The 26609-nt window shown below is 35.4% G+C and overlaps 1 protein-coding gene across 2 annotated transcripts in view; it reads left to right on the forward strand.

Moving 5' to 3' along the window:
* Positions 1 to 766: 766 nt before the first annotated feature.
* The window catches only part of LOC132106517 (discoidin, CUB and LCCL domain-containing protein 1-like), a 32657-nt gene continuing 6814 nt past the window's right edge, over positions 767 to 26609 (forward strand). Inside the window, exons 1-8 of one of the 2 annotated variants that reach the window (XM_059512269.1) lie at positions 767 to 1050; positions 5942 to 6160; positions 8069 to 8212; positions 8669 to 8720; positions 9369 to 9441; positions 19955 to 20088; positions 22080 to 22120; positions 25048 to 25236. In XM_059512269.1, the coding sequence (XP_059368252.1) occupies positions 975 to 1050; positions 5942 to 6160; positions 8069 to 8212; positions 8669 to 8720; positions 9369 to 9441; positions 19955 to 20088; positions 22080 to 22120; positions 25048 to 25236 (928 nt within the window). In that variant the 5' untranslated portion in view covers positions 767 to 974. The remainder of the gene's footprint in view (positions 1051 to 5941; positions 6161 to 8068; positions 8213 to 8668; positions 8721 to 9368; positions 9442 to 19954; positions 20089 to 22079; positions 22121 to 25047; positions 25237 to 26609) is intronic. The other variant, XM_059512270.1, reaches the window with a different exon arrangement.

A 26609-nucleotide genomic window follows, 5' to 3' on the forward strand; every position in this document is an offset into this window, starting at 1 on the left:
TGTATACACCCACCACACACACACACACACACACACACACACAAATATCTTAATCCAGCACATCTTAAATTATAATTTACTGTATGGTGCAAATGTCATTTTAACATTTTCTAAATTAACTGGCCGTTTTATTTGTCTTGCTAAGGCTATTTCACAGCTATCATTTCATGTATCCTAAATAACCACAATTAAATCTGATTAATTGTTCAAAGTTTGTTTTATTCGACACAATTGAAGTTAGATAGAGTTAGTTAGCTAGATTTGGATGCGACACACAATAAAAATATATAATTTAACACCCTAATTTTTCTGTTTTCACCATGTTTTATTTTATTTAAAAAAAAAAATTTTTAGTAGGCTAACTATTTAGGTCTACACTAATATCTGAATTGTTGATTATGGCGGACATTGTCAAAACTAAGGAGAAGTACACAATTTTAACACTATAAATATTGAAAGTAATATTTCTTATAGATCATAAAGCAATGGAGCTATTTTTAAATAAATAAATAATACTTTTTTTTATTGCTAATTTAGCGCATTTCCTTAAGCTGAATCGCTGGTTGTACTCTTCATTTAAGTCGCTTTGAATAAAAGTGTCTGCTAAATAATTACAAGTAAATGTTCATGAAAAATAAAGGCTGTTTTAATATGACGTAGTCGCTGAGACATAACAGTGCCTGATGTTGAAAGAAAGAAACGTCGTTAATGTATCGTCTATATTTCTATTCAGTAGCACTTTGTATCCATATCATACCTAGTATAATACTAAGCAACACTACACAGACCCGTCAGACTGGTCTGTTAACCGCTTGGTGCCGCCTGTGGGAGAGAAACACGGAAGAGTTCATTCAAGGCGTTTGGGGATCCTCGCGGACACACGTACTCGAGTTTCTCCCGGCAAACATGCTCCGGTGACGCTTCTCCAATGCGTCCTCGCGTTTTAATCTCATTCTCAGCGGTTTTAAGTGGAGATGTCTGGAAACACTTTACTGCATGGGCTGATTCTCTTATATTCAATTCACCCGCTCGTGCTCGCCGAAAAACCGGGTAAGTGAACAAAACCGCGGCAGATGAACGGAAACAAAAGAGGCTATTTGCTGAGGCGTCAGAGGTTACTGGTGGAGGAGGACTTCGTATAGTTGTTTGCATAGGACATGCATTTGTCATTTTATATTATTATAAGCAAACGTAGGCTAGAGCTTGTTCTGAGGAGATCTAATGTTTCAAACTTTGTTACACGAGCTCTTGTTAAGCGCAATGAGTTTGACTTAACATTGTAGAAATAGTCTTACTCTAAACCAAGATGTATGTTTGTGTTTTTTTACATGCACATATGCTGGTTTTAAATGTGTGTTTATGCACAGTTTCGTTTTGCTTGTTTCTACTTGAAACCGTAGTATTTCTGGATATTTAATGCATAAAAAGTTTATATCGTTACGCTTTATTATAGATAAGACATTTGGTGTCAGCTTTGGCTCAGTAGAATGTGCTGACTGTTGTAACAGCAGTTGACACAACATGCTGGAGGAGTCTTGTCCATGATGACAACTCTCCCTCGAATCACTCTCACACTGCAGTCAAAGTGCTTGGATAGTTAAAGCAGCATCTGATCTTCAAACACATAACTTTGGGATTTCATTGCTGCACAGAGGTCTTTTTACTGCTGGGATATTCCTTTAGGATTTATTTTCAATTCTGTATGTGACCTTATCCAAAAAAAGCTTACTGTGCACACATTGAGACAATACTATGGGAGATACCTTTGGTTATTAAAGGAATAGTTCAGCCAAAAATATATATTTTTTTAGGATTTTACCGAATGGCTAAGATTTTCGAACCCTGAAAAAGATGTAGAATCAACTTTTAAAAAGTATCTATTTGACTCGTGAACTATTTCCACGTCTTTTAAGCCATTTGTGTGATAAACAGACCAAAATCTAAATAGTTTTTCACTGAAAACATTTACATCTGCTCTAGCTATCCTTGGCGGGTTCATGAGCGAAGCACATAGGTCTGATTTAATAATGAATCATTCTGAGTCAGATTTTCTAATGAAATGGTTGATTTACATTCATACATTTGGCGAAGCTATTATTTAAAAGATTAGCCTAGTTCACCCAAAGATGTTCATTTTCATAATTTCCTCAATGCATTTCAAAACCATAATATGTGGTTCATCTTCGAAACGCAAATGAAGATATTTTTAATGAAACCTGAGAGGTTTCGTAGAATTCGTACCTCCATTGATAAACCAGGTAGCCAAAACTGAAAAGTTCTGGAAAAGCCCATAATGATGTTAAATGAATTAATATGATTCAAGCGATTTCATTCAAGTCTTTTGAAGAGACGCGGTTGCTTAATATGATGAACAGATTTGTAAGTTTGGTTACCTTGACTTTGAGTAGAGGGACAGAAACCTCTAAGGTTTAATTGAAAATAGCTTTGAGTGTGAGTTTTTAAGTCTTAAGTGTTTGTTATGACAAGTGTGAGTAAATGATGTGAGGGGAAGATTAATTTTTTTGTGAATTACCCCTTTAAAGGTAAAACATTTTATGGGAATCAAACCCATGACGTTGGCACTCATCTACTGTTTAAAGCGACTGGAATGCTGATTCACTCTCTAATTCAGTCCATTTTTATGTTACCTATTGAATTTAGTTTGAAGCTTGAAAACTTCCACAAGGACTGATTTCATGGCAAAGAGCAGCAAGTGCAATTCTCTTTTGGTTTTCCATGGAAGAAATGAAATCAAGTGGGTTTGAAACGATGTATGAATGAGTAAATAATGTCAGAATCTTTATTTTTGGGTAAACTTTTCATTTAAGTGTTTCAATCGAGGATGCAATTCTTCAGTACTTTAGTATTACTACCCTTGATGTAGTCATTGGTTCCATTAACGTCCAAGGGAGCTTTCCATTGCACAAGGTGTTCTTTATAGTGTAAACCGGTTCTTTAGGCTTAGAACATGTTCTTCACACAAGAAGATAAATGTTTCTTTTAGGAACTGACTGATAGTTTCTTTGGGGAACCAAAAATGGTTAGTCTATTGCATAATTCACTGAGAAACCCCCTTCTGAAAGTTGAATATCCTCAACTAGTGTGAACCAATAATTGGTGTATGTTAGGAAGAGAAAGTGGGATTGTCTGTACATGCAGAACTCTGTGTTATGAATATTTGTGTTCAACCCTGGGGCAGACGATGGCCAGGTGTTCTTCGACATGCTGAAAAAGCTGGTTTTGAAGCTCTGTCATGTTCTTCTCTGTGCAAGAGAAAACCGAGTTGGGTTATTTTTAAACCATGTTATTAGGCCTATTGACTACTTTAATTTCCAATTAATAACCTAGAATATTCTTTGAGGCATGACACTAAAAAAAAAAAAAAAAAATATATATATATATATATATATATATATATATATATATATATATATAATATGTATGTAATATTTTTAAAAATGTATTTTATTCATGCATTTGTCAATTTTGACCTTTGAACTATTTGGCTTTTCATAACGTGTTGTTTCAGACTAAAAAAAACATCTGAAATCCCTTCTAAATGTTTATATGTTTGCTTCTGTAAATTTGTGTGACAACGACGACGTGACATACAGCCAAGTATCTTGACCCTGCCCATACTCAGAATTGGTGCTCTGCATTTAACCCATCCACCCATTAAATGACAAAACATATCTTTAAAGGCCAGATTTAAAAAAAATACTTTTCCCCATATGCACTGAAACACAGTCATTTTTACCAAATGTTATATTCTGAAGGTTTTTACAGAAAGGTTTGTTCATATATAATTTGCCTAATTTTATACAATAATTTTAATTTATTCCTAAAAAATGGTTTGAAATTTTTTTCTCTCTCTCTCCTGGTTGTTTTCTGATTTCTGGAGTGATAATGGAGATTTTGATTTATGGAGAGCGATTAAACCAGGCTTTATCCAGTGTTCAGATTTTTGAATTTTAAACCAGGCTTTATCCAGTGTTCAGATTTTTGGAAATGTGTGCAAATTAGTGCATAATAAATTAGTAGTCTTATATTTAAACAACATTTCAGATAGCTTGTGATACAAAAAATCTTGTAATCAGTCAATGGGGGAATTTAGTTTTTTGACCCTATTTACTGAAAATGTCTTGTCTTAAGTAGTCATAGCTTTAAGTTCATTTGAATGGCTGTGATTAATATATGATGTCATTCCTCCACCACCTGCCCTTTTTTCTTTTTTTTTTTTGCACCGACCCAACCCTACATCTGGATGGAGTTCAGATGCCACCACAAAGGCCACTGTGTGTCCGCTAGTATTTAGCACTGATGTAATACTAGCTAAGGTCAAAGAAAGCTTTTTTAGTTAGTGCGGGTGAATGTTCCCTTAGAAACTCACCAGAGCTATTTATATCATCGGTCCCATTTCATTCCTCATGTCATTTAAGAATGCCGCCAATGTCACAAAACTTTGGGGTCTTAGAGTCTGTAATGCGCATACGTCAGCGGCAAGTTACTGCGTGGCTGCTGGATGTTCAGCTGTCTAGAAAAAGGAGTTTGTGGTGCCATCACAGGTGTGAGTGCCTTTACTGTGGGAGACAGTGGTATTACAGAGCCACAACATATCAGTGAACAGTGACAGTCTTGACAATACTCGCACAAATGCTGATATACACAGCGTGGGATCTCTCATCCATATGACTTGTGTCCGGCAGCTGACGGTTTCTAACACCACCTTTGTCACTGATGAGTGGGCATATGTGAGGAACATCTCATTTCCTCTCTGATAAGGGTGGTGTATTGTCTTTTCATTTCAAAAGTTATACTTGGATCTAAGTAGAGGCTTCTTCTGGTGATTTGATTTGTCTTGGGGCATGTGCATGTCCAAACACTGAGTTAATGAAACTTTTTGCTGGCTGATATAATATTATTTGGTTTATGTTAGATTGGCGTGTATTGGCTTGTTGGGTTCATCTAATCTTTTGTTGGAAGAGTATCAAGTATTGTGCATTTAGAGTCTTGCTTGCTGTTATGTAATAGATTGAATTGCTGTTCGAATATATTAAAGAGTTTAATGAGTTTGTGGCTTGGATTAATATTGTCTTCTAAGAAATAAGGTAAAAGCTTAAATTCAATTGATTTCTTTGCCATTATTGACACCAAACTGAACTTCAAAAATAGTTTGTGTGTTAAATTGGCCTACCTAATTATGTTTAATCTGACAACTTGTAAATAACTTAAATTTTGCTTATTTATTGGGTGAAGATCTATTGGCACAGCCTGATTATTGGCCAGAATTTTGTGGATTTTAGCAGCATTCTGGCAGCTTATTCAATGTGTGTCCGTTTACATTTCAATATTAAAATTTAAGAAGAACATGACTTTCAAAAGCTTTCTATGCTTATGCTTAATTTTTTTTAGTTTACTTTAAAATGTAATTTAGTCCTGTGATGCAAAGCTGAATTTTCAACTTCATTACTCCAGTCTTCAGTGTCACATGATCCTTCAGAAATCATTCTAATATGCTGATTTGGTGCTCAAGAAACATTTCTTCTTATTATGCTTCTTGTTTTTATTTTATTTTATTTTGTGGAAAGCATGATTCTTAATTTTCAGGATCTGATGAGTAGAAAGCAAAAAAACAACAACATTTAAAATAAAAATATTCTTTAACCTTATAAATGTCTTCAATATCACTTTTGATCGATTAAATGAATCCTTGCATTAATAAAACAAATTTCCTGATATCTTTTTGTCCTCAAACTATTTTTTTTAAATAATGTTCTTTGGACATGTAATCATATTCAATTATCATCTCTAATTTTAGAATATAAGCTGTACATTTCCATACTTAAAGTACTAAATATTGATAGTGTCTTTATAGTCTTGTTCTTACTGGGTCTGGTTGGAGTATGTTTTATTACAACAAATTCTCATATTTCTTTTACAGATGATGGCTGTGGTCATTATGTCCTTGGTCAAGAGAGTGGTGTCTTGTCCTCCAAGAACTACCCAGGAACTTACCCCAACAACTCCTGGTGTGAATGGCGGCTTCACGTACCAATTGGCCACACGATTGTTCTTAAGTTTGGAGACCTGAACGTGGAGAAGAAGGACTGTGAGTCTGACTATTTGAAGGTTCTGAAAGGATCGTATGGGGCAGAAAATGGTGAGCTGTTTTATATAATGGTGCTTACATAATATGTTGTTTTCTCAGCCATTATCTAGCGATTCCCTAGTGGTTACTACATCCTCCGTCTGGGTCAAGCAATATGAAAACCAGATGTTTTCAGTGTTGAATGATGGTACAGCTTGTTGTGTTTTGAAATCTTCATCTTTTGTCATCAGGGCTTTCTTGTTTGAATAATGGAAAGTGTGGTGGATTAAGTTGTTTTTGTCTGAGTGGTTTTCTTGGCACATTTTTCAATTCTCTTAATAGACTAAAGGACATTCTGACGGTTGCATTTGAATTTAAAAGTGAAGTAATGATTATTTTCAAACAGGTTTCCTATACCTCCTTTGGTTATAAAAAAAACGATAAAGCTCCACAAACTGAAACCGTTGGTTGAGCCAATGTTGTTGTATGGGGCTGAAATAAAGTGCTATATGAAACACTGCTGTATTTAAAATTCTAATATAAGTCTGGTTGTACTTGTGCAATCATATTATGATATAGTTGATCATACACTCTTTAGTCAGTTTAAACTCCCCTAGATCACATTACTGTGAGTAAACCTGAAAAAAAGCACTGTAAATCAGAACACTGTCATGAGTCGGCACCAGTCACAAATTGATAAGTTTACTGTAAAGCTGGAGGAAACCACAGAAAGCAGTGTGTCAGAGAATGTTTCAGCGTTTATGGGGAAATGTTGCCAAATCTTCCTGTTTCCTAAAGGATACTGTCACTTGTTATCAACCATTTCTGATATTTGTCTATTTTGAATGAGCTTGCTGTTTTTGCACTATATTGGGATTTAAAAAATTGGAATAGTGCACAGATTAAGTTGTATTCTGAGTGTAAATGCATTTCAGTTAAAAAGGTAACAAGACTTCACTTGAAATGTGAAATATTTTAATGAAAGATTTTGCTGAATAAGATTAGGTAAATTTGTAAATGGTTGCTCCCTTGAAATGCCTTGAGTTGTGGATACGTGGTCAAACATAGTATGTTGAACAAGTCTGTGCACCATTTTAATCCAAAAATGTGTGTTTATGGATACCACATCAGCTAAAATTTCATTGTTGATTATATAAGTGTCAAATTCACCAGAATATAATTCTTATACCTTTAATTCAAAAAAAGAAAAATATATATTATTGGCAGTGTTCATTACATTTCTTCGTTTTGTTTGATTAAATCCAACATTCCAATTTCCTTTAAAGTTTCAAAAATGTTAAAGTGCTTTACTTTTAAGCATTATTCTTCCTTCTGGTCATTGGAAGACATTGGTAGATATGAGAAATTCATATAGAGCAAACTATTATGGTATTATTCTTCCTTCTGGTCATTGGAAGACATTGGTAGAAAGGAGAAATTCATATAGAGCAAACACTATTATGGTGTCAAGAGTCGAGCCTCAGCCACATCCACTGATCAAAGCGTCCTGCAGCTGGATGGCTGGAATTCCTCTCTGAGTGATTCTTCAACAGCAGTTGAGAGAGGTTGGATGACTTAAGCTTTGTGTTGGTGCAGAGTTTGACTGTTGTGTCATTCACACGTCTCAGTGTGTTGACCCTTTGGTCCATTCAGTCATAATGTTTTATAGATTAAAGTGTGCTTATAATCATCAGAGCTTATCAGAATCTCATCAGTGTTATCCTTCAATTAGCAGACATGTCATAAACTTTCCAGAATCACACTATTTCTGCCTTTTTGACTTAATAAATGACTTCTACAACATTTTATTATTATTATACTTTTTTTCTTTCACTGTGCACTTGGCAGGTGTTAATGTTGAACCCAGTTTTGTTGAATGTTCATTTTAATTCATTTGATTAATACCTCAATGTGAATTTAATTCCTCATCTAGAGTTACATTTTCATGAAGTTTAATAAATGTACTTGCATTTCATCTAGTTTACTGGGAGTACTGTGGTGGTCCGATGCCCAAGCCTACACAGATTGACACAGAGTCCAGTGAAGTGACCATCCGCTTTCGTAGCAGCCAGCACATCTCTGGAAGAGGATTTCTGCTTTCATACTCCACTGAAAACCACAAAGGTATTGTTGGTTTAAAATGAAATGTGTGTATAATCTTCCTGTCTCTTGGCTGACCCTCATCTTAACCCCCAGCTGTGGCCCCATGCTGTGGCTTGCCCCGTTCCCTCATCTGGATGCTTACAGATCCTTTAGGGATGTTTTATATGACTTGTTTGAACAAAGCAAAGCAGTGTTAAAAGGATAGTTGATCCAAAAATGAGAATTGTCTTTTTTTTTTGTGCTTGATTGTCTGTGGTCTTTGTTTGTGACTGTCATGTAAGTGTGAGTGAGGTTTATGTCTAAGGTATGTATATGTTTCCATCCTATACATGGAAGTGCAGGAAGTGGGTCCGTCATCCTATTGTGATGCTCATGTCCTGTTGTTGTTGTTGTTTTTGAGTTCCTTTGTGGAGACACTTCTGATCTGCTTTTTTATTTTTACCCTTATTGTGTGGCCTCCTCTGCTTTCCTCCTCAGAGCTGCTGACATGTTTGGACAGAGGCAGTCATTTCCCAGCAGCAAAGTACAGGTGAGAGTATGTCTTCAGCATATAGAAACCTGGAAAAGTTAAACTCGCAAGCTGACCAATAAAGCATTTTTTCAGTCTTATAAAAGATATATCTATCTATCTATATATATATATATATATATATATATATATTTGTGTGTATGTGTTTGTTATATAATAAATGTTATTTATTTGCTTGCTTAAATGCACAAATACAGTACAGTAAAAAGTTTTTACAATTAAAAATAATAAAAATCCAATTGTAATTTTAGGTTATAAATGGAATGACTCTTGAGGCAGGAAGGAATGTGAAACCAGCCATTTGACACACTCTTTAGATTAAAAAAAAAAAAAAAAAGTAAAATTGCATCATCACAATAGCTCGAATATAAATGAATATATACATAAATATAGTGCATGTATTGAGAATATTAAATATATACTGCCCAGACCTATTTACAGCTGTTCAGTTGAAATATATCCAAGCCACAAGACATTACATGATAAAAAAGTAACTCTAGGTAATAGTCACAGTTTTCCAGACTATATCTCATGCCATCAGTGCTTATAATTTTAGTTTCTCACTCAGCTTTATCTCTCCAGAGCCGTCGGCTATAATTAACTGATGTGCTGTAAGCAGATATTTCTCTTTGTTCTCGTCCCGTATAGGAAGTACTGTCCGGCCGGATGCGCAGCGGTGACGGGAGACGTGTCTGGGGACATTTTCCTGGGCTACAGACATGTGAGTTGCATCTCGTTGTTTTCCTCAGGTGTGGTTGGCATGCCGTGGCTTATTCCGCATTCGTGAGTGAACGTTAGGCAAGCTGTGGGTTTGTTTACAAGGCCGACGTGCAGCCAAGCCGCTGCTCAGCGGGGAGCTTCCTGAACAGGGTTCAGATGCAGCGGTTCGGCCAGGAAAAGCAGCTTCTCTAAGCAGATTTTCCCACAGGTGCTCAGGCCTCTAGGGCCTTGACGGGGAATGTTAAGCAAGCCAGCGGTTCGGGGGTGGAATGCGCTAATGGCTCGTCCCATTGTCTGACAGCCATTTGTTGTGACAGGGCTTTTTGTATGTTTATGTGGACGCCCTGAGGAGACGCAGTGACAGATCATTTGTGCTGCTTCCATTGTTCTCCCTGGTCACTTAGTGGGCAGTGAACTCTGAATGAAAGGAGTTTATGTAATGGTGCAAACCTCTCCAGCGAATCGGGGTTGGAGCTTTGGGTTACGCGAGGGATTGGCCGAGCAGCAATTGATAGTTTGATGTGGAGAGAATCATGTGCTTGGGCTTTGAGTTATAACTCAAGAAGTAAAGGGCTTTTCTGAAGGCTTAGCATTGTGGTAAAATCTCTTCTTGTTTGTGAAGGCAAAGCTGGCTGAGCTTTATGTGTATCACGACATTGATTTTGTCAGGGTAACTGAAAGGTTCTTTTCATTTGAATCAGATGTTTGTTGCATGAGCGTAGCTTAACCACTTAAAAACCAAAAGTAGAGTAACCTTACTGATCAGTGAGAAGGAAAACTGTAGCAAAATAATGGCTATTTCCATGAATCCATAAGTGAAAATTCTTCTATTTTGCAGCTTCGTAATTAAATGTTGTTGTTTTTTTCCTTCAAGCAGTTTTATTATCGGCAGGATTTGAGAACAAAATTCCAAAGAGCATATTGTGGATCAAGTAAGAAAATCTGACTTTACATTTTTTATTTTTTTTTGTGCTTTAAAAGTTACATTATTACGTTATTTCGTTTTTTTAATCCTGTCAATACTTCCCCCTTAAAAGCATACTACCGCGTGTATAGCCACATGACTCTGCTCTCCAGTCAGTGGCATAAAAGCAAAACACGGAGCTGAACGCCGGTTCAACACATACTGATGGCGCGTGAGTGGTGAGAATGCGTCTTCACTAAACTTTGTCAGTTGTATTTGTTTTATGGTTTGGACATTTAAGCGATTAGATGATCGGATGTGTATTATTATATCGAGCTCCCATGTTCGCGCAGCTGCATTGTGGCACGAACACTCATAAAAAAAACAGCTGTGAAGATCGCGCGCACAGAGGAACACAGAATCTAGTTGTCAGCGCTGTCCTGTGGTTTATCACTAAAGTAGCTTTGAATCTCAAAACTTATTATAGCATATTTTTCTACTTTTGAAGTAACTATGCTATTTACAACCCACAGCTTCACAATAATATAGAGACAGTATGACTAATTCACACACGCAATCACTCATACTGGTACTGTGCTAATTTATCTTTATTTATCTCTTACATCGAGCAATAATCTGTAAGAAATGTTACGAACATAGATAAAATAACTGCTGATAGTGAGCTATGATGTCAGATCGCGCTTTCAATAGGAAAAAAATCCCACCTTTAATAGTCGATCTCAACCGTCTGGCTGAGGCCAGTCTTAAAAGACGCTCAGGACAGTTGACAGAACGCTGCTGCGTGTCGTCAAGAAAGCGTATCATTTTCACGTGTTACTAAGCCTTGCCACTTGCCAATTTAACCATTCAAAAAACTTCAAAGCATTCAAACACAAGACGCGGAAAAACTGAACTGAGTAGCTGGTTACTCGCGCTGTGCTCGGTGCGCACGCAGAGAGAGAGCCGCGTCTCGCAGACAGCAACACTGATCCGAGCTCTTGTTTGCGGAATTGCTAATTCAACCTTTTCACACCACAGACTGAACACAATTAATCATTGCTTGGTAATGGGCCAACAAAGTATTGACTGTTGTCTGAAGTTTTGTTTGATTGTAATCCATTACATATCTTTCTATCAAAGTTATCTGATATTATCAAGATGAATTTGTTCTGACAGTTTAACTCTGAGTTCTTATCATATTTTATTACCATTTTCTAAGCCATAGCAAATAAACCGATAATATGAGAAATGTTGAAGGTCTGAATAAATTTTGGTTTGACTGTATGTTTAATTTTTACAGTGCTATTTTACATTTAATTATTCGGTTTCTGTACCTGGACACTTACAAACTTGAAAAACTTAAACACTGTGTAAATAGAATTTTTTTTAAAAAACAGAACGAACATACAATTTAAACACTTTCAAACAGGGCCCACTGGTACAACCTGCACCGGGGCCCCGCTGACCCCAGCTACGGCCCTGTTTACCTTACAAACCTGGTCAGTGAACTATGAGGGCAAAAAAACAAAACAGAAACAAAATAATCGTTCATTAATCGTAATCGAGGTAAAATGTTCAATTAATCGAGGTTTTGATTTTAGATTTTAATCGTCCAGCCCTAGTTTTTACATTTGGTTTCAGAGTTTTGGACACCAAAAATCATGTGGAAAAAAAGGACAAATAATATAAATATAAAGTAGTGCTGTCAAGTTTTTGTAAAATTATTTTAGTGTGTACTGTGTATATTTATTATGTATTGTTAAAATCTCTATATAAATAAAGGTGACTTGACGTACAGTGCCCTCCATAAGTATTGGAACAGTAAAGACATAATTGCTTTCTTTGTTATATCGGCTTTATATCGGCTATTGGCCCCCTGCTTTCCAACATATCGGCATCGGTTGCCAAAAAACACACATCGGTCTACCACTACTTTTAATATCTGAAGAATTAATGGAACAGGACACAGCTGAACACTTAGAAAGACCTGTGAGGCAACTGTTCCAATACTTATGCTCACATCAGATAGTGAGATGATACTCTAAAAGTGCTTATCTTCTTAGCTGGTAAAACAACTTTGTGTTGAATCACCCAATAATAAAATGTGACATTCTGTAGCTTTGTCTCATATTCATCTTTTAATCATATATACAGATTTCTTGACTCCACAGCAAACAGAACAATTTTGTCTTTACGGTTCCAAAACTTATGGAGCGCATGGTATATATAAATGCACACACATGCATGTATAAATTTAAGAAAAATGTTACGTTTATACATTAAATATATGTTTATATAATAGTAATTGTATGAATATAAATATATACATGGAAATATTTTCAAAATATATACTGTATGAGTGTGTATTTATATATACATAACAAAATATACACCGTTTACATGCATATATGTAAACAAAAACTTTAATTTTGGATGTGATTAAAACCCCTTAAGTGTCACTCACATTTTTGAACATATACTTTATAGTGCACGATCCAAACTTTTTTATAATTCATGAATGAAAACATTTTGTAACATGATATTGATTGATGTCTGTTTTTAAAATGGGTTTTAAAGGATGAATTATGAGATTTTAAGTTTTCAGTTGATATAGAATTTCTGATGATTTCTAAAATGTGATAGAGAAAAATGCAATGAAGTCGTCTTTTTTTAACAAAGGTCAGAACTCCTGTTATAATGTAGATTTTTGAGGGTGCACTCTTGTCATAAATTAATCTATTACTTTTCCTACATAATTTTTTAACAAAAAACATTGGTAAAATATATATTTGGGAGTCTTAGACCTTTCCAATGATATATAGTTTGTCAAGATTAGTTTAGATTTAATTGTAATATAGTGAAGTAAATGTAGGCATCCCGTATACGGGACGGGGTGACAGTTAACAGAACTAATATAAAGTAGTTATTATCTGAAAAAAAAAACATTATATTTATAGTAATAGTTTGTATTAATGAAACCATGTTTACTACTTAAATTATAACTTATTCAGCAAGGACACATCATTTGATCAGAAGTTACAAAAAAAATTTATGAAAAGAAAATCAAGTAAATACTTTTATTTTAAACTTTCTATTAATCAAAGAATCTTAAAAATGTATTACTGTTTCCTCAAAAATTTTATGCAGTGCAATTGTTTGATACTGAGAGGAAATATTTATTGATCTCCAAATCAGGACATAGAATGATTTCTGAAGGGTTATGTTACACTGAAGACTCGAGTATTGATGCTGAATGCAGTTATGACGACATTATAGTAATAAATTACATTTTATAAATATATTAGTAGAAAACAGTTATTTTAAATTATAATATGTAAGAACTATCAGTTAATTAATCGGTATCGGCCAATGTGGTCCAACCTAGCTATCGGTATTGACAAAACCCACTATTGGTCAACCTCTAATAAATAAATAAATAAATATATATATAGGGAGTATATATAAATTTAGGAAGTGAATATAACAGAAATAGACTACAATATGTAACACAGAAAGAAACTGGAAAATGCACATTCTGGTTGTTGGAAAAATCCAGTGTGTCAGACCGTGACTATCTCTCTGTATTGTATTTTACTAATGATACATTTCCATGGGTAGGAGGAACACTTTTTGCTTTAAGTTTTCCTAACCCCCATCACGGATCACAGGTTTTCAAGAGAGACAACAGACACACGGCTCCAGGCTCAAACTCGCACAACAGGGTCTTAACCCTAAATGGAAGACAAGGGGGTGCATTTCCCCCCTGCTGCTGTCTGCTTTGATACGCGAGTGTGGAGGGCTTTAGAAAGAGCTAGAGCGATTGATTACTTCATATTGGCTTTTGTGTAGATGGGGTGGAGCAGTGGACTCTGGGATTACAGACAGATAATGTCACTGCAGTGAGGGTGTGGATCTGCCCTCCAAAGCCATTCAGCAGTCACTCCAACACATACACATTTATTCATTATCTTGCCACCTTATTCTGAGTTCTAGATTCATCAGTACACTTTGAGAGACTGAATGAATCAAAGGAATGAAATCTGTTTGGACATATAGCACCACCCCCCTTTATGCAAATAAATGAAACTGAATTCCCAAAGTGCACAGTACATGCTTACTACTAGTTTTGCTATCATTATGATTTTTTAAATTTACTTTTTTTAAATAAATGAATAACTTTTTTCATTAATAAATGCAGCCTGGCTGAGTATGAGACTTAAAAAAAATTGGACTGACCAAAGGCTTTTGAATGGCAGTGTATGTGTTTGTTGTAACCAGGTTGTTTCATTAATTCTTGTATAAAAAGTGGAAAGCTCCCTTCATGCTGTGACCCATTATGCTGTGAGGAGATTTGTCTCAAGCTCATATTGTCACTGAAATAGTCACTATACAAAAGTTCCTTCTAAGGATGTTTAAGAATGAGGATTTAATATTGGCTTAAAGAAGCTACATATGAGTGACAGCAATACAGTAGTCAGTTAATAAACAAATAAGCGTTAGAGCAAACAAATCAACAAAAAAAAATAAGTGTTGCAAGGTTACGTTTTACAATTACTATAGACATGTTTTCACTATCTTCAACACATGGCAGACCAGAAATAATTAATTTTGTGAATGTGAAGTTTGTAACCTATGCTTAAGTGGAATTTTCAGAATCAATTCAAATGATCTTCAGATACAGCATTTTTGCATCTACAACATACGTCCACAGGGTTTGAATTTCGGCGTTTGGATCATGCATAATTCTACTGATTCCCAGTTTTTGAGCTTGTAACACTGGAAATTCCCGCAAATATTTGAACGTGAAGGATGCTCGCGACAGATGACGGAATGTATCATTTGCACATACTTTTGAGTCTTACCATTTTAAACATTCAAGTGCTCAATTCAGTACTTGCGCTCTCTGTGACTGTGAGACCCTTTCTCTGAGCCGACTCACACCCAAAGCGCACACATAGAGACGCACCTGAGAGCACATGCCTTATTGCGAAAGACATACAAAAATATGTCAAAATGCCCATCTTGATTAGTATACATGTAAGCATTCGATTTATACTAAACACTGTCAGTATACAGGCTATTAAGTTATTGTAAACCAAAGCTCCCGACTCATTCTAAAACAAACAATTGTAGTTACTCTTAATTAAAAAGCCCAACATCAATAAAAAAGTAAGATACAATGACAAACTAGCTTACAAAATGTTTATTAACAAAAACTAATAAGATGAGGCATGGCATACACATGCTGTATTATATGCTACCCACTGATAACTTACAGAATGTTTAGCAAACACTGAGGAATCAAATAAAGAATAATAATAAGAGCCTCCATAGCGTAATGTGAGGTAAACAGCAAAGATGACAAGCTTTAAAAAAAAAAAAAGTAAAACTAAACTTGTTGTCATTGACTGCTGCATGTGTTTTTCCCACAAGATTACAAACATGTTCACTTTCTGCAGTTTAAGAAGCGGTCTTTTACTTTACTGGAGCATGAAAACCATCGATCGTTCCCTTAATATTCGCGTAATTTTTGCTGCATGCACCTTCGCGCTTGTGCTGGCGTTGTGAGTATAAACCAGGCTCTACACTCGAAGCACTGCGCAGTTCAAACGAGTAGTGTGGTTTCGTTATGCTTCAGTTTAGTTTGCTTTTTGATGTTTCTCAAATGCAACAGAAAAGGCAGCGCTTATAAGTTGAACAACGTGGTGGTCGCGCCAGTGCAACCACTCACAAAATTTAGCCACACAGGCAGAAAAAATGATCGCAGTCTGGAGCCCTGGGAAACTGTTAAAAAACAAAACTTGTGTGTAACAGTTTGATCCATACATGAGGTCTTAAAGAGACAGCAACTTTAATAAACCTGTTGCAGTCTGTCATTAATGTGTATTTACACATTAAAGACTAACCAGTGTTATTTTAAAGTTAAATAGATTATTCTGTTTCTGTGCCTGAATATTACTGTTAAACCTACCTGAAAAAACGTAAAGCACAGTTAATTTAAGTTGTGTTTTCTTATATTTGTTTGTGCCATTGCTTTTCATTAATTTATTCTTATTTTATTACTTACTGTTTACTTGTCTTTTTTAGTTAAAATAAATTCAATTCAGAGTTTGAAAGTTTTTTTTTTTTTAACTATCTTCCTCACAATATAAATATGAATCAACAACATTATAAATTGTAAAACAAATACACTGGGTGAGGAAAAAAATACCCTAACCCCCCCCTCAAAATACCCCCCCCCCCCCCCCCCCAATAAGAGCCACCTAAAAGGGGAATACCCCCCCCCCCCCCCCCCCATTTTCCAAAACAAAATTCAGGCCCCTGATTCAGGCCCTGGTCTGACTGGATATGTAGTCTATTTAAAACTAGAAGTGCAAAGAGAAAATGACCTATATGTTTTCTTTTTAGAAGTTATTCTTTAAACAGTATTTATGTAGCTATGACTAATTGTTAAATAATTTACATTTATTAAACTAACCATGTTTTGTGTGGTTAAGGGCTTTTCATGTAACTGCCATGTTGGAATTTTTTTCCCAACTTTTTTTTTTTTAATGGAATTTAGTAAAAATCCAGTACATTATAGCAACTACATAGCACCACACTAAAAGCACCCAGAACAATGTAGCATTGCAGTAGTGTTTTGCATGGGCCAGCACAACTTTTATGCATCATAAAACAAAGGTAATGACTGCAGTTGTAAGATAGGGTTGTATTTATGGCCCTGACTGGAGGAGACATGTTCAGGTTAATGAAGCATCTCTGTCTGAATGCAAAGCAGCTGTTTCTGCTGATAACACACAATACGTCTTCTGTTACCTCATCACAGTAATAATTTGCAAGTGGCTAATGGGCTCAATGTAAAACACCGGACCACCCCAAAGACCATACATACTTTTATTCAGTCTTTCTGCCATAGTCATTTTGCTCAAACTTTTTAAGTGAGCTTGCTTCTGGAAAGTTCATTTATTTATTTACATTTTTTACATTCATTTTATCTTCAGCTTTAAGATTCAAAGTAAAATTTACTTTTAAATATTCAAAAGTAGCAAAAACTTGTGTGGTTAATATTTAATATGAAAAAAGGAAGAAAGTTTTTGGCATGTTGCAGATGAGCAAGTAAAAAATTACATATTGCAGATGGATATTAAGAAACATCCACATTTGTGACCCTGGACCACAAAACCTTAAGTCTTAAGTCGCTGGGTATATTTTTAGCAATAGCCAAATAAGCATTTTATGGGTCAAAATGATAAATTTTTATTTTATGCCGAAAATCATTAGAATATTAAGTAAAGATCATGTTCCATGAAGATTGCTAAGAATTCATCTGGACAACTTCAAGATATTTATTTATTTATTTTTTGCACCCTCAGATTCCAGATTTTTTTTTTTATAATTATATCTCGTATAAATATTGTCTGATCCTAACATGCATCAATGGAAAGCTTATTTTATTCAGCTTTCAAATGATGTATAAATCTCAATTTCAAAAATTTGACACTTAAGACTGGTTTTGTGGTCCAGGGTCGCATTTAGAGGTCATGCATGTTCTCTCAGGGTCAGAGCTCAGGGTTACTCAACACAATTCAAATGATCATAATCTGATTTCAGATCACAGTGTTCAAATCCCATTATGACTGTTACCTTGCCTCATTGGCCTGTTAAGTAAAATGGCCTTAAAAAGGTTATTCATGCTATGGCATTTTCTGTGACTAGCATTAGCAGTGGTAGCTAAGGAATGCTAAGCATTTCCACTGGGTGCCACAATTACTGTAATTGTTGCCTCAGAATGAAATTATAAAGCCCTCCTCAGTCAGAAATTTAAATGAATCGATGTTGTTACTAAAAACATGCATGCTTTATGTAAGTTATGTTTTAGTAATTATGAAATACCAGAGCAAACTGAATTGAATGCCTGTGCTAGAAGTACGCATATGGGTGTTTTATGGTAGCGGAGATAGTGCACTTACAACGTGAAATGATTGGCAAAAATGTTTATTTTTTTGAATCCGGTTTCTTTTAGGGATGCTGATCATATAGAAGAAAAAATAATAATACATAATTACAGAAACATTACATTTTAAAGTGTATTAAAATAGAAAGGTGTTTTTCAGTTGTAATAAAATTTCACAATAGTACTATTTTTACTGTATTTTTAACAAATAAATAGTCTTAACAACTGTAAAAAAAAAAAAATTCAACTTTTGACCTGCAATGTATGTATTTATGTTGTATATAAATAGGTTTTTATATATGCATGCATGTGTGTATGAATATAGATTTTCTTTTTAATAATGTACAGTAAGGGTGTCCCCGACTAAGGATTTCCAGAGTCGAATCTGAATTTTCGAATCCAGCCAATATTCAACTGATAGTCGAATCATATTTTTGGGAGTCGTATCAGACATTCAACAGCCATTATTACTGATGTTAACACATGGGAAATGTATGCCTTGCAGATACAAATGGAATAAATCATGTTTTATGTTTTGATTAAAAGATAGTTAACACTAAACGTCAGAGAAATCCTAACAATTGCCTTTTTTTTTCACAACAGTGCTCTCATTATAACGGTAGCCTATAGTCTAATGTTCTGCATTTCTGTTTTGAGCGGCACATGCTGAAGAGTGACGCATTTGATAGCAAGTTTTTAATCAATGGGATTAAACTCATAATTTCATATAGAATGCGCTTTGTTATGTATACAACATAATGTTAATGTTAGGATTTATATGCTGCAAAAAGGGCCAGAATGCACATGAACATATCTGTGCGGCTCTGAGTAAACTCATTTTGTGGACGCCAAAACCAAATGCATCTTATATCACGTAAATAATTTATCTACAATATATATAAAGCGGCTGGAATTTTAAAAAAATCACTTGTAACTTACCTGATCGAAAAAAAACCTATCTGTGTCAGTTTGAGTCTTGTTAAAGTTTTAAATCACTGCCACCAAGATGCTGTCGGTCACGTACAGTATTATGGAAAATTAAACATAAATCTACAGGGGTGGTTGGATTTATTCACGCACTTTAAAAATATTTATTTGAAGCTTCTTTCTTTTCAAATTCTTATTCACTGCTTTATCATAATAGGCTGTATATTAACTTATTGGGAGAAAACCGTTAGTTCTATGTGAAATCAGACATTTGAGCTCCCCCATATAGTTAAAATGGCATAATCATAACACTTGAGACTGGTGGTCGAATCAGGCTCCTCCAATCGAAGCATCGAATCGTCGACTATTCAGGGTCACCCCTATTGTACAGTATAATGCTCTAATTTTTTCTAATGAGCATTTTTTTTTTCTTAGACAACATAATATTCTTTTTTATTAATTGCTATAATATGAAGAAAACTGGTTTTATCTGTATTGTTCTAAAATTGTTATTGTCAACTTATTTGAATTGCCATATTGGTCTAAAATTTGGAGAGAGAAAAAAATCAAAACAATTTAGATTCGTTTTAAAGGAAAGTTTGATTACATTTTTTTTTTTGATGTGTATGAGTAAAGAAACACTTGTTATGTCTTATAGGCCAATCTCTGTCCCTTCTCTGTCTGTCCCTTCATGTTGTGTCTGAGTGCTTTCTGTACTTTCTATTTCAGACATCAGTTTTGTGTAAAGCAGCGGTGCATGCTGGGGTCATCATGGATCAGTTTGGAGGACCAGTTACAGTGGAGAAGCACCGAGGGCTCAGTCGTTACCCTGCGGTCAGAGCCAACGGCATCCAGTCAAAAGAGTGAGTTACTGCAGTGGTTTCTGTGGTCTTTCTCTGTGACAGAATCTTGAAGCCTCAGATTTTATCTATGCTACAGAATGCTTTTATATTCTTGGGTAAGTCAGAAATCAATGTGATTAAAGCCCCAGCATGTGGGCTTTCCCTGTATAAAAAGAAATAAAGTATGTAACTTCCATCTCAAGTGGATTTACTGTTTGGAGTGTGTGTTTACTGTAAGTTTGGCAGAAAAAAACAGGTAAGAGTTAAAAAAATTGAAATAGTCTGTCTTACAAGTTCCCCTGACAAGTCGCAACATGTCTTATTCTGGCACTTCATCTAACGGCTGTGGCTGGATGTAACCTTGGTAGGTTCTCTAGGACTATAGCAGTTATTATTAAGTGGTGATTCCTTCCTTCTTTTGCATGATGAATGGTTCAGTTACTACCTAATGTGAGGGATACTCTGTATGCACTGTTGTGGTTTCCATTGCGATTTGTCTTCATGGAATTGGGGGGCAGGTTGATAAAGAAATCAGGATTGCCTCCCGTTATAGTCTCTGAGGAGTGCTTGAAGTGTCCATTGAGGAGTGATTTATTAGGAGGACAATAGGCAGCTCTCTAAAGCCAGATATACTTTGATCCATTTAATACCTGGTACAAATACTGATTATAATCTGTCCAAGTCTAGTGTGTGGTTTTATTTTTCGTCCACTGCCGCTTTTGCTGAGCTCTGTTTTCACAGTTTGTTAGCAGCCTGTTGTTGTTCACATATGTGTTGTGAGACTACATTTCTCCACCAAGCCACCAACATCACTAGTTCAGGGGTTCTAGTTTAGAAAGTTACTGGATGTTCTGAATGGATTTTGGTGCTTTGCCATGTGCTGCCTAGTGTGTTCTGGATTATAAGTACATTGTTATGCAGTTATTAGGTGTTCTGAATGCATTTTATTGCATTGTTATATTGTTTCTGCCTGCTAGATCATTGCTATATAGTTACTGGGATTTCTGTTTGTTTGGAAGTGCATTTCTGTGATCGCTAGGGTGTCTGTCCTGGATGTGGGTTATTTAATTTTGTATTATTTATTTACACATTTACTAATTATTTATTTTAATGCACTTAATTTATTCTCTAACTGAACCAAATTATGAGGAATAGAGAAATAGCAATAGTGTTGCTTGTCTTAGCAAGCACTTAAAATGTTAATGCAAATCATGAAGTTGCACTTGTGGATTAGCCATTTATTTCACAAACCTATTGATTATTCAAACTAAACCCATCATCTCCAGTCTAAGGAGATTATGTTGATGGTGTAGCGGTCCTCAGGGTCCGCTTTAACCTAAATGAATAACTACAATCAATATCAGTTCCTGTATTTACATTGCTTGGGTTTTGAACTCAGGCTTTCCACATTTTTTACTGCACACACTTAAACTTTTTTTGCAGTCTGGAGACTCTGATCAGCACTTGATTCATTTTTCCGTGGATTTTATTAGATTATATATCTGTCACCAGCAGTTTATTGCTTATATTCTCAGGCTTCAAACATTTATCTATTATTTTGTTGTTGTTGGCACACCACTCGCCGTATCCTATTTCGGTTTCATTCACGCTGTCATAAACCACTTTGTTCCCTGAACTCTGAAACGGTTTGCTCGACTGCCATAAAAGTAATGAAAAAGTAATCACATCCAGGAAGCCTGTGATAATGACAGGTTTTTAAGTAATGCATGACAGAGATGCAATTTCCCGGCCTGTTCCTCTCTAATTACAGCACACTGCTCTTTTCACCGGCCCAGCTGTACCCCAGTTCTCCTGTCAGATGGGGAGATGAGGGATGCAGTGAGGGAGGTCGTCTGAATTTGGCAACGCAACGGGGTTGACAATGGGAATCTCCCTTTTAGCCCCTCTAGGCATTACTTTCACATGACAAGGGCCTTAATTAACTGTAATAATGATATTTTGTGTCTAAAATGCTCAGTGCTCACTGATATCTGTTTTTCCTTGTCTTTCAGTGGCTCGTTGTCTGAGACCCTCTTCACGTTTGTGATAAATGGTAAGCACTTTTGTTTTGTGGTTCAATGGTGATGTGAATTGAGCACACATATTGGTGTAAGATTAATCCTATTATTTCTTGAACTGTGTTGACATGAATAGTTTTCGCCACCTGCTGTTATTCCTGCTGCCGCTGTGTGTTACAGTGTTGTTTGACTGGTATATCTGCACCTCTGCAAAAAAGGAAGTAGTTTAAACACATTGTGCTGGCCCAACAGGTTTTTTTTTACCGATTCGGATATGGGAAGCACTGTTAGCTCTTTATTAGGGTGAATGAAAGGCGTGGGAATATCTTATCACCCTAGTTAGTTTTTCTCTGGCTGTTTGAGTCTGGCACAGACCGGTTGCCATTTACCTGTGCCGACGTGCTTCATGCAGCTCTGCAGAAGAGGATGAATCAAACTCTCACAGCGGTTGCCAAATGTGTGCATGTGCCAACACTTGCTCCAAATGTATACCTTCCATGGTTGTGCAGGCTGCTAAATTGAGAATGACATACAATTTTTTATTTATTTACTCAATATAATAAACTAATAGATTAAAATGTTATGCAAAACAATATGGCTAATTTTGACAATTTAACTAACTTATAAAGATATATAAATAATGGAGTGTCTATTTACACTAAGTGCAAATAGCCTGCCTTGTTGGCTGAAGCTATTTACACTAACTCCGCCCACCACATGTGATTCGGCTAGTCAACACTGCAAAAGACAACCTGCAATCATCAGCTCCAGTGGCCCAGATGGAAAAATGTGTGAAGTGTTTGTTTTTTCAGAAAAGCATTTATTTTCAATGAAAATGGATATTATAATCAAAAAGTTGAAAATAAAGTATCGGGTAGGGATAGGATAGGTGTAGGGATGGCTTTATTGTCCCAATAAGGTGGCATTCATTTAATAATTTGAATTAAAATTACTGTTTTACAATATACTACAATACTGAGGTGCAGATAATTGCCACTATTTGCATTAAGTAGTAAAATTTTAACAGTGTAAATAATCTATAGATATTTGCACGTAGTGTAAATACCATATCACTAAAAATGCTGATATTTACACTTAGTGCAAATAGCCACTGCCTATAAATAATAATCCGAAAAATATTTAATCACAAAAAAAAAAAAGATCTTTAGAATTAGTACAAATGAACTGTTTGGACTAATTAAAATTTTCTGTTGTGTGATTGTTGAATGCAATTCAGTCAATTCAGATTCAAAATTCTTGTGGGGGTTCACCATTTTTTACAAAATTCTAAATTCTAAAGTCTAGTCAGTTCAAAGGCGCCTGTGTCCTAATTTCCATTGGTTGTACAAGTAGAACGTCCACTTCCCTACTTACACTCTTAAAAATAAATGTTCCAAAAGGTTTTCACAGCAATGCCACAGAATTATTATTTTTGGCTCCCTAATGAACCTTTCCTTCAAGGTCCTAAAATAACCATTGTTTTCTTAGTGTGAAGAACATTTTAAAATCTAAAGAACCTATCTTTTGTGAAATGGAAAGGTTCCATTGATGTTAGAGGTGCCAAAAAATTATTTTTAAGAGAATATTTCCTGTTGTCAACCTGGATACACATTGACTGTTCCCTATTTGCTTTAGTGATACGCACAAGCTTTAGTCAGTCGTTGTTATAGATTTGTGGAAGTACCTTTCCTGATCGTTATGACCCTAATCTCTTCTGGTCAGAAGTGGATTTGTATTCAGTGTGAATTGTTGATATATTGCATGAGTTTCTAATGACAGGAGCTGATAGATGTGTGGACATCAATCGATCCATGTCAATTGATTGCCATTAATCCAATTAGTTTAAAGCACAGCCATGCACCCGGCAATGACTACTACCATTAAGTGAGCATCCTACCCTCATCAACCCCCTAGCTAGATGTTATCACTCACAAACTGTAGCCTGGGAGACGAGACCTTGAAGGTATCGAGATGCAATTCTGTGGCGTTTTTAAGTCTAACTAAACTCCTGTTTAATGCTGAAAATGAACCGTTTTAGAATTTGGAAAAAGTTGAAACAAAGAAACTTTATGATGTAAAAATTACTGATGATTTCTTGGTATTTATTAGGTTATTAAGGATAGTAAAATACATTAAAAACATAAGCATCATCTCTGGAGTTTGCAGACTTTCAGACCCCACTGTACTCCAATCAGGGATCTTTTCTGACCCCCTGCTGAGATTCTCCTTGTCTTCTTCCTGAGTTTCCGGGACTAAGCAACAGGATGTATTGGCCCTGTTTTTCTCTCTTTAAAGGATGTGGGTCTTTCCCCCCTCTTTTATTGTAATATTGGTGTGTTCATAGCACATACGTCTTCATTTAACTGTACACATGGTGGGTATTTTAAGAGCTCAGGGCTTCCTGTTGAGTCAATGTAAACGTCACTGAGTTTTTGCTCAACATGTGTGTTTCATTATGTTAAAAGCGAGCACTAGAGTAGACACGATTTAAACTGACATTACTCTCTTTTGATGTTCTTTTTTTTTTAATGCAAGTTGGAATTCATTAATATGTCACCATAGTTGCACATGTGGCACAATAGCTGACACAGAGAAGCCTGTTATGCTCAACAAGCCTGTGTTTATTTTATAAAAAAATACACTGATATTGTGAATTAATATTAAAATTTAGAAATAGTGGTTTTGCATATTAAATTCTAATATGCTGATTTGCTGCTCTTTTTTATCAGTGTTGAAAACAGTTGTGCAGTGTGAATCATTTCATAGAAATCATCGAAAGTGTGAATAATTTTTTTGGATTCTTTGATGCACGAAAAGTTCAAAAGAACAGCATTTATTTAAAATTGAGTTTTAACAGTTTTCAAGTCTTTACTGTCACTTTTGATCAATAAAAGTATGAAAAAATTTAGAGACCCCAAACTTTTAAATTTATGTAAATCTTTCAATGTTCTCTCTTTTACAGATTGCAGCCAACAGACTGTTCTTCAACATGTGAGCACTAATACAAACCTGTCATCACACAACATCTCTTCTGACGGGTCTGAAGTCCACTGGTTTCCTTATAGCACCCAACCAGGTGTTGCTGATGATTTTAAAAATAACTATCCGAAATGGCTCCAGATTGACCTCGGAGAAAAGAGGAGGATCACAGGTAATACTTGTAACCTTCATAACCTGATTTTATTGACATGATTGTTCGTCTCTGGGTCACCTGACTGTGCCAGTGTCCTCTTTAACACCTCAAGATTTGGCTTTCCCAATGCATCATTTAAGAGCTTTTCCGAACTTCAGGAAGAAATGTAATGCTATCATATCAGAACAAACACGCAAACATGTGGGAAAGACCCACATTTGGTTCCAGAAAGTGTAATTATCCTCACAAAAAGGTCTTTCTCGTGATCAGCTCTGAGTGCCGAGCATTACACACTCACCCCTCCCCGACTGCTAACTGGTATCTGCATCGTTTGAACAGTTCCTGGTATTACATAAAAGCACTCTTTGTCCATTCATCACAAATACAAACCCTCTTACAAAAGCACATTTAAATTTAGGAACACGCCGGACACGTTTATTTTGAGCACAACTGTGTGTAGACAGCAAAACCCAGTTAATTTCATACAGCTCAAGTTGTAAGAGAATGCTCACTTTGTCTCCTGTCAGAGGGAATCTGTGCTTTTGGACACGATGACCCTGAGGGAAACAAAGAGGAAGCTCTGTTATCGTTGTGATGATGGCGGAAATTTGTTAGGCTAAATAAATCTAGAGAAAAAGCATCTCTTTATCTGTGGGGTCACCACTCTGCATTTTTTTCTGAGAAAGCTTTTGTCAACATGCATGAAAAATGCATGTTTTTTGTTTTTATGTATTGCTGTAGAGAGTAGGATAAATGAAAGTAGTGAGCCACAAGAAACTATTGCTAGTGTTATATATTAGGATCACACTTAAACACTGTAAAATCGCTGTAATGTACAGTGCTGTTGAAACACTTTGGGTCAGTAAGATTTTTGTTTTTGGAAAGAAAGAAATGTATACTTTCATTCAGTGCTAAGAACACATAAAATTTGTCAAAAGTGACCATAGAGACATTAACTGTATTACAAAAAAATTACATTTCAAATAAAAGCTGTTTGAATTTCGAATGTATTACGCTTTCCACAAAAGAATATTGACAGTAAGAAATGTTTCTTTAGCAGCAAACTGACATATTAGAATTGTTACTGAAGGATCATGGACCAACATAAAGTTTAAATACTATATTCAAATAGAAAACAGTTATACAATTAAATTGTAATATTTCACAATATTATTGTATTTTTCTATCAAATAAATGCCTTGTCGAGCTTAAGAAATGTATTTATGTATTTCAAAAACATTAAGAAATCTTACCAACACCAAACTGTAAATCGCTTTATGCGAGTATATAGTTGAAGTACTGAGATATCCCACAATGTTCCAGTCGTAACTCATAACTCATAATTCTCCCAAAACAAACAATAGAACATTGCTTCACTCTGTCATCTTTGA

This window comes from Carassius carassius, chromosome 27 (assembly GCF_963082965.1).
Source record: "Carassius carassius chromosome 27, fCarCar2.1, whole genome shotgun sequence".
Taxonomy (NCBI): Eukaryota; Metazoa; Chordata; class Actinopteri; order Cypriniformes; family Cyprinidae; genus Carassius; species Carassius carassius.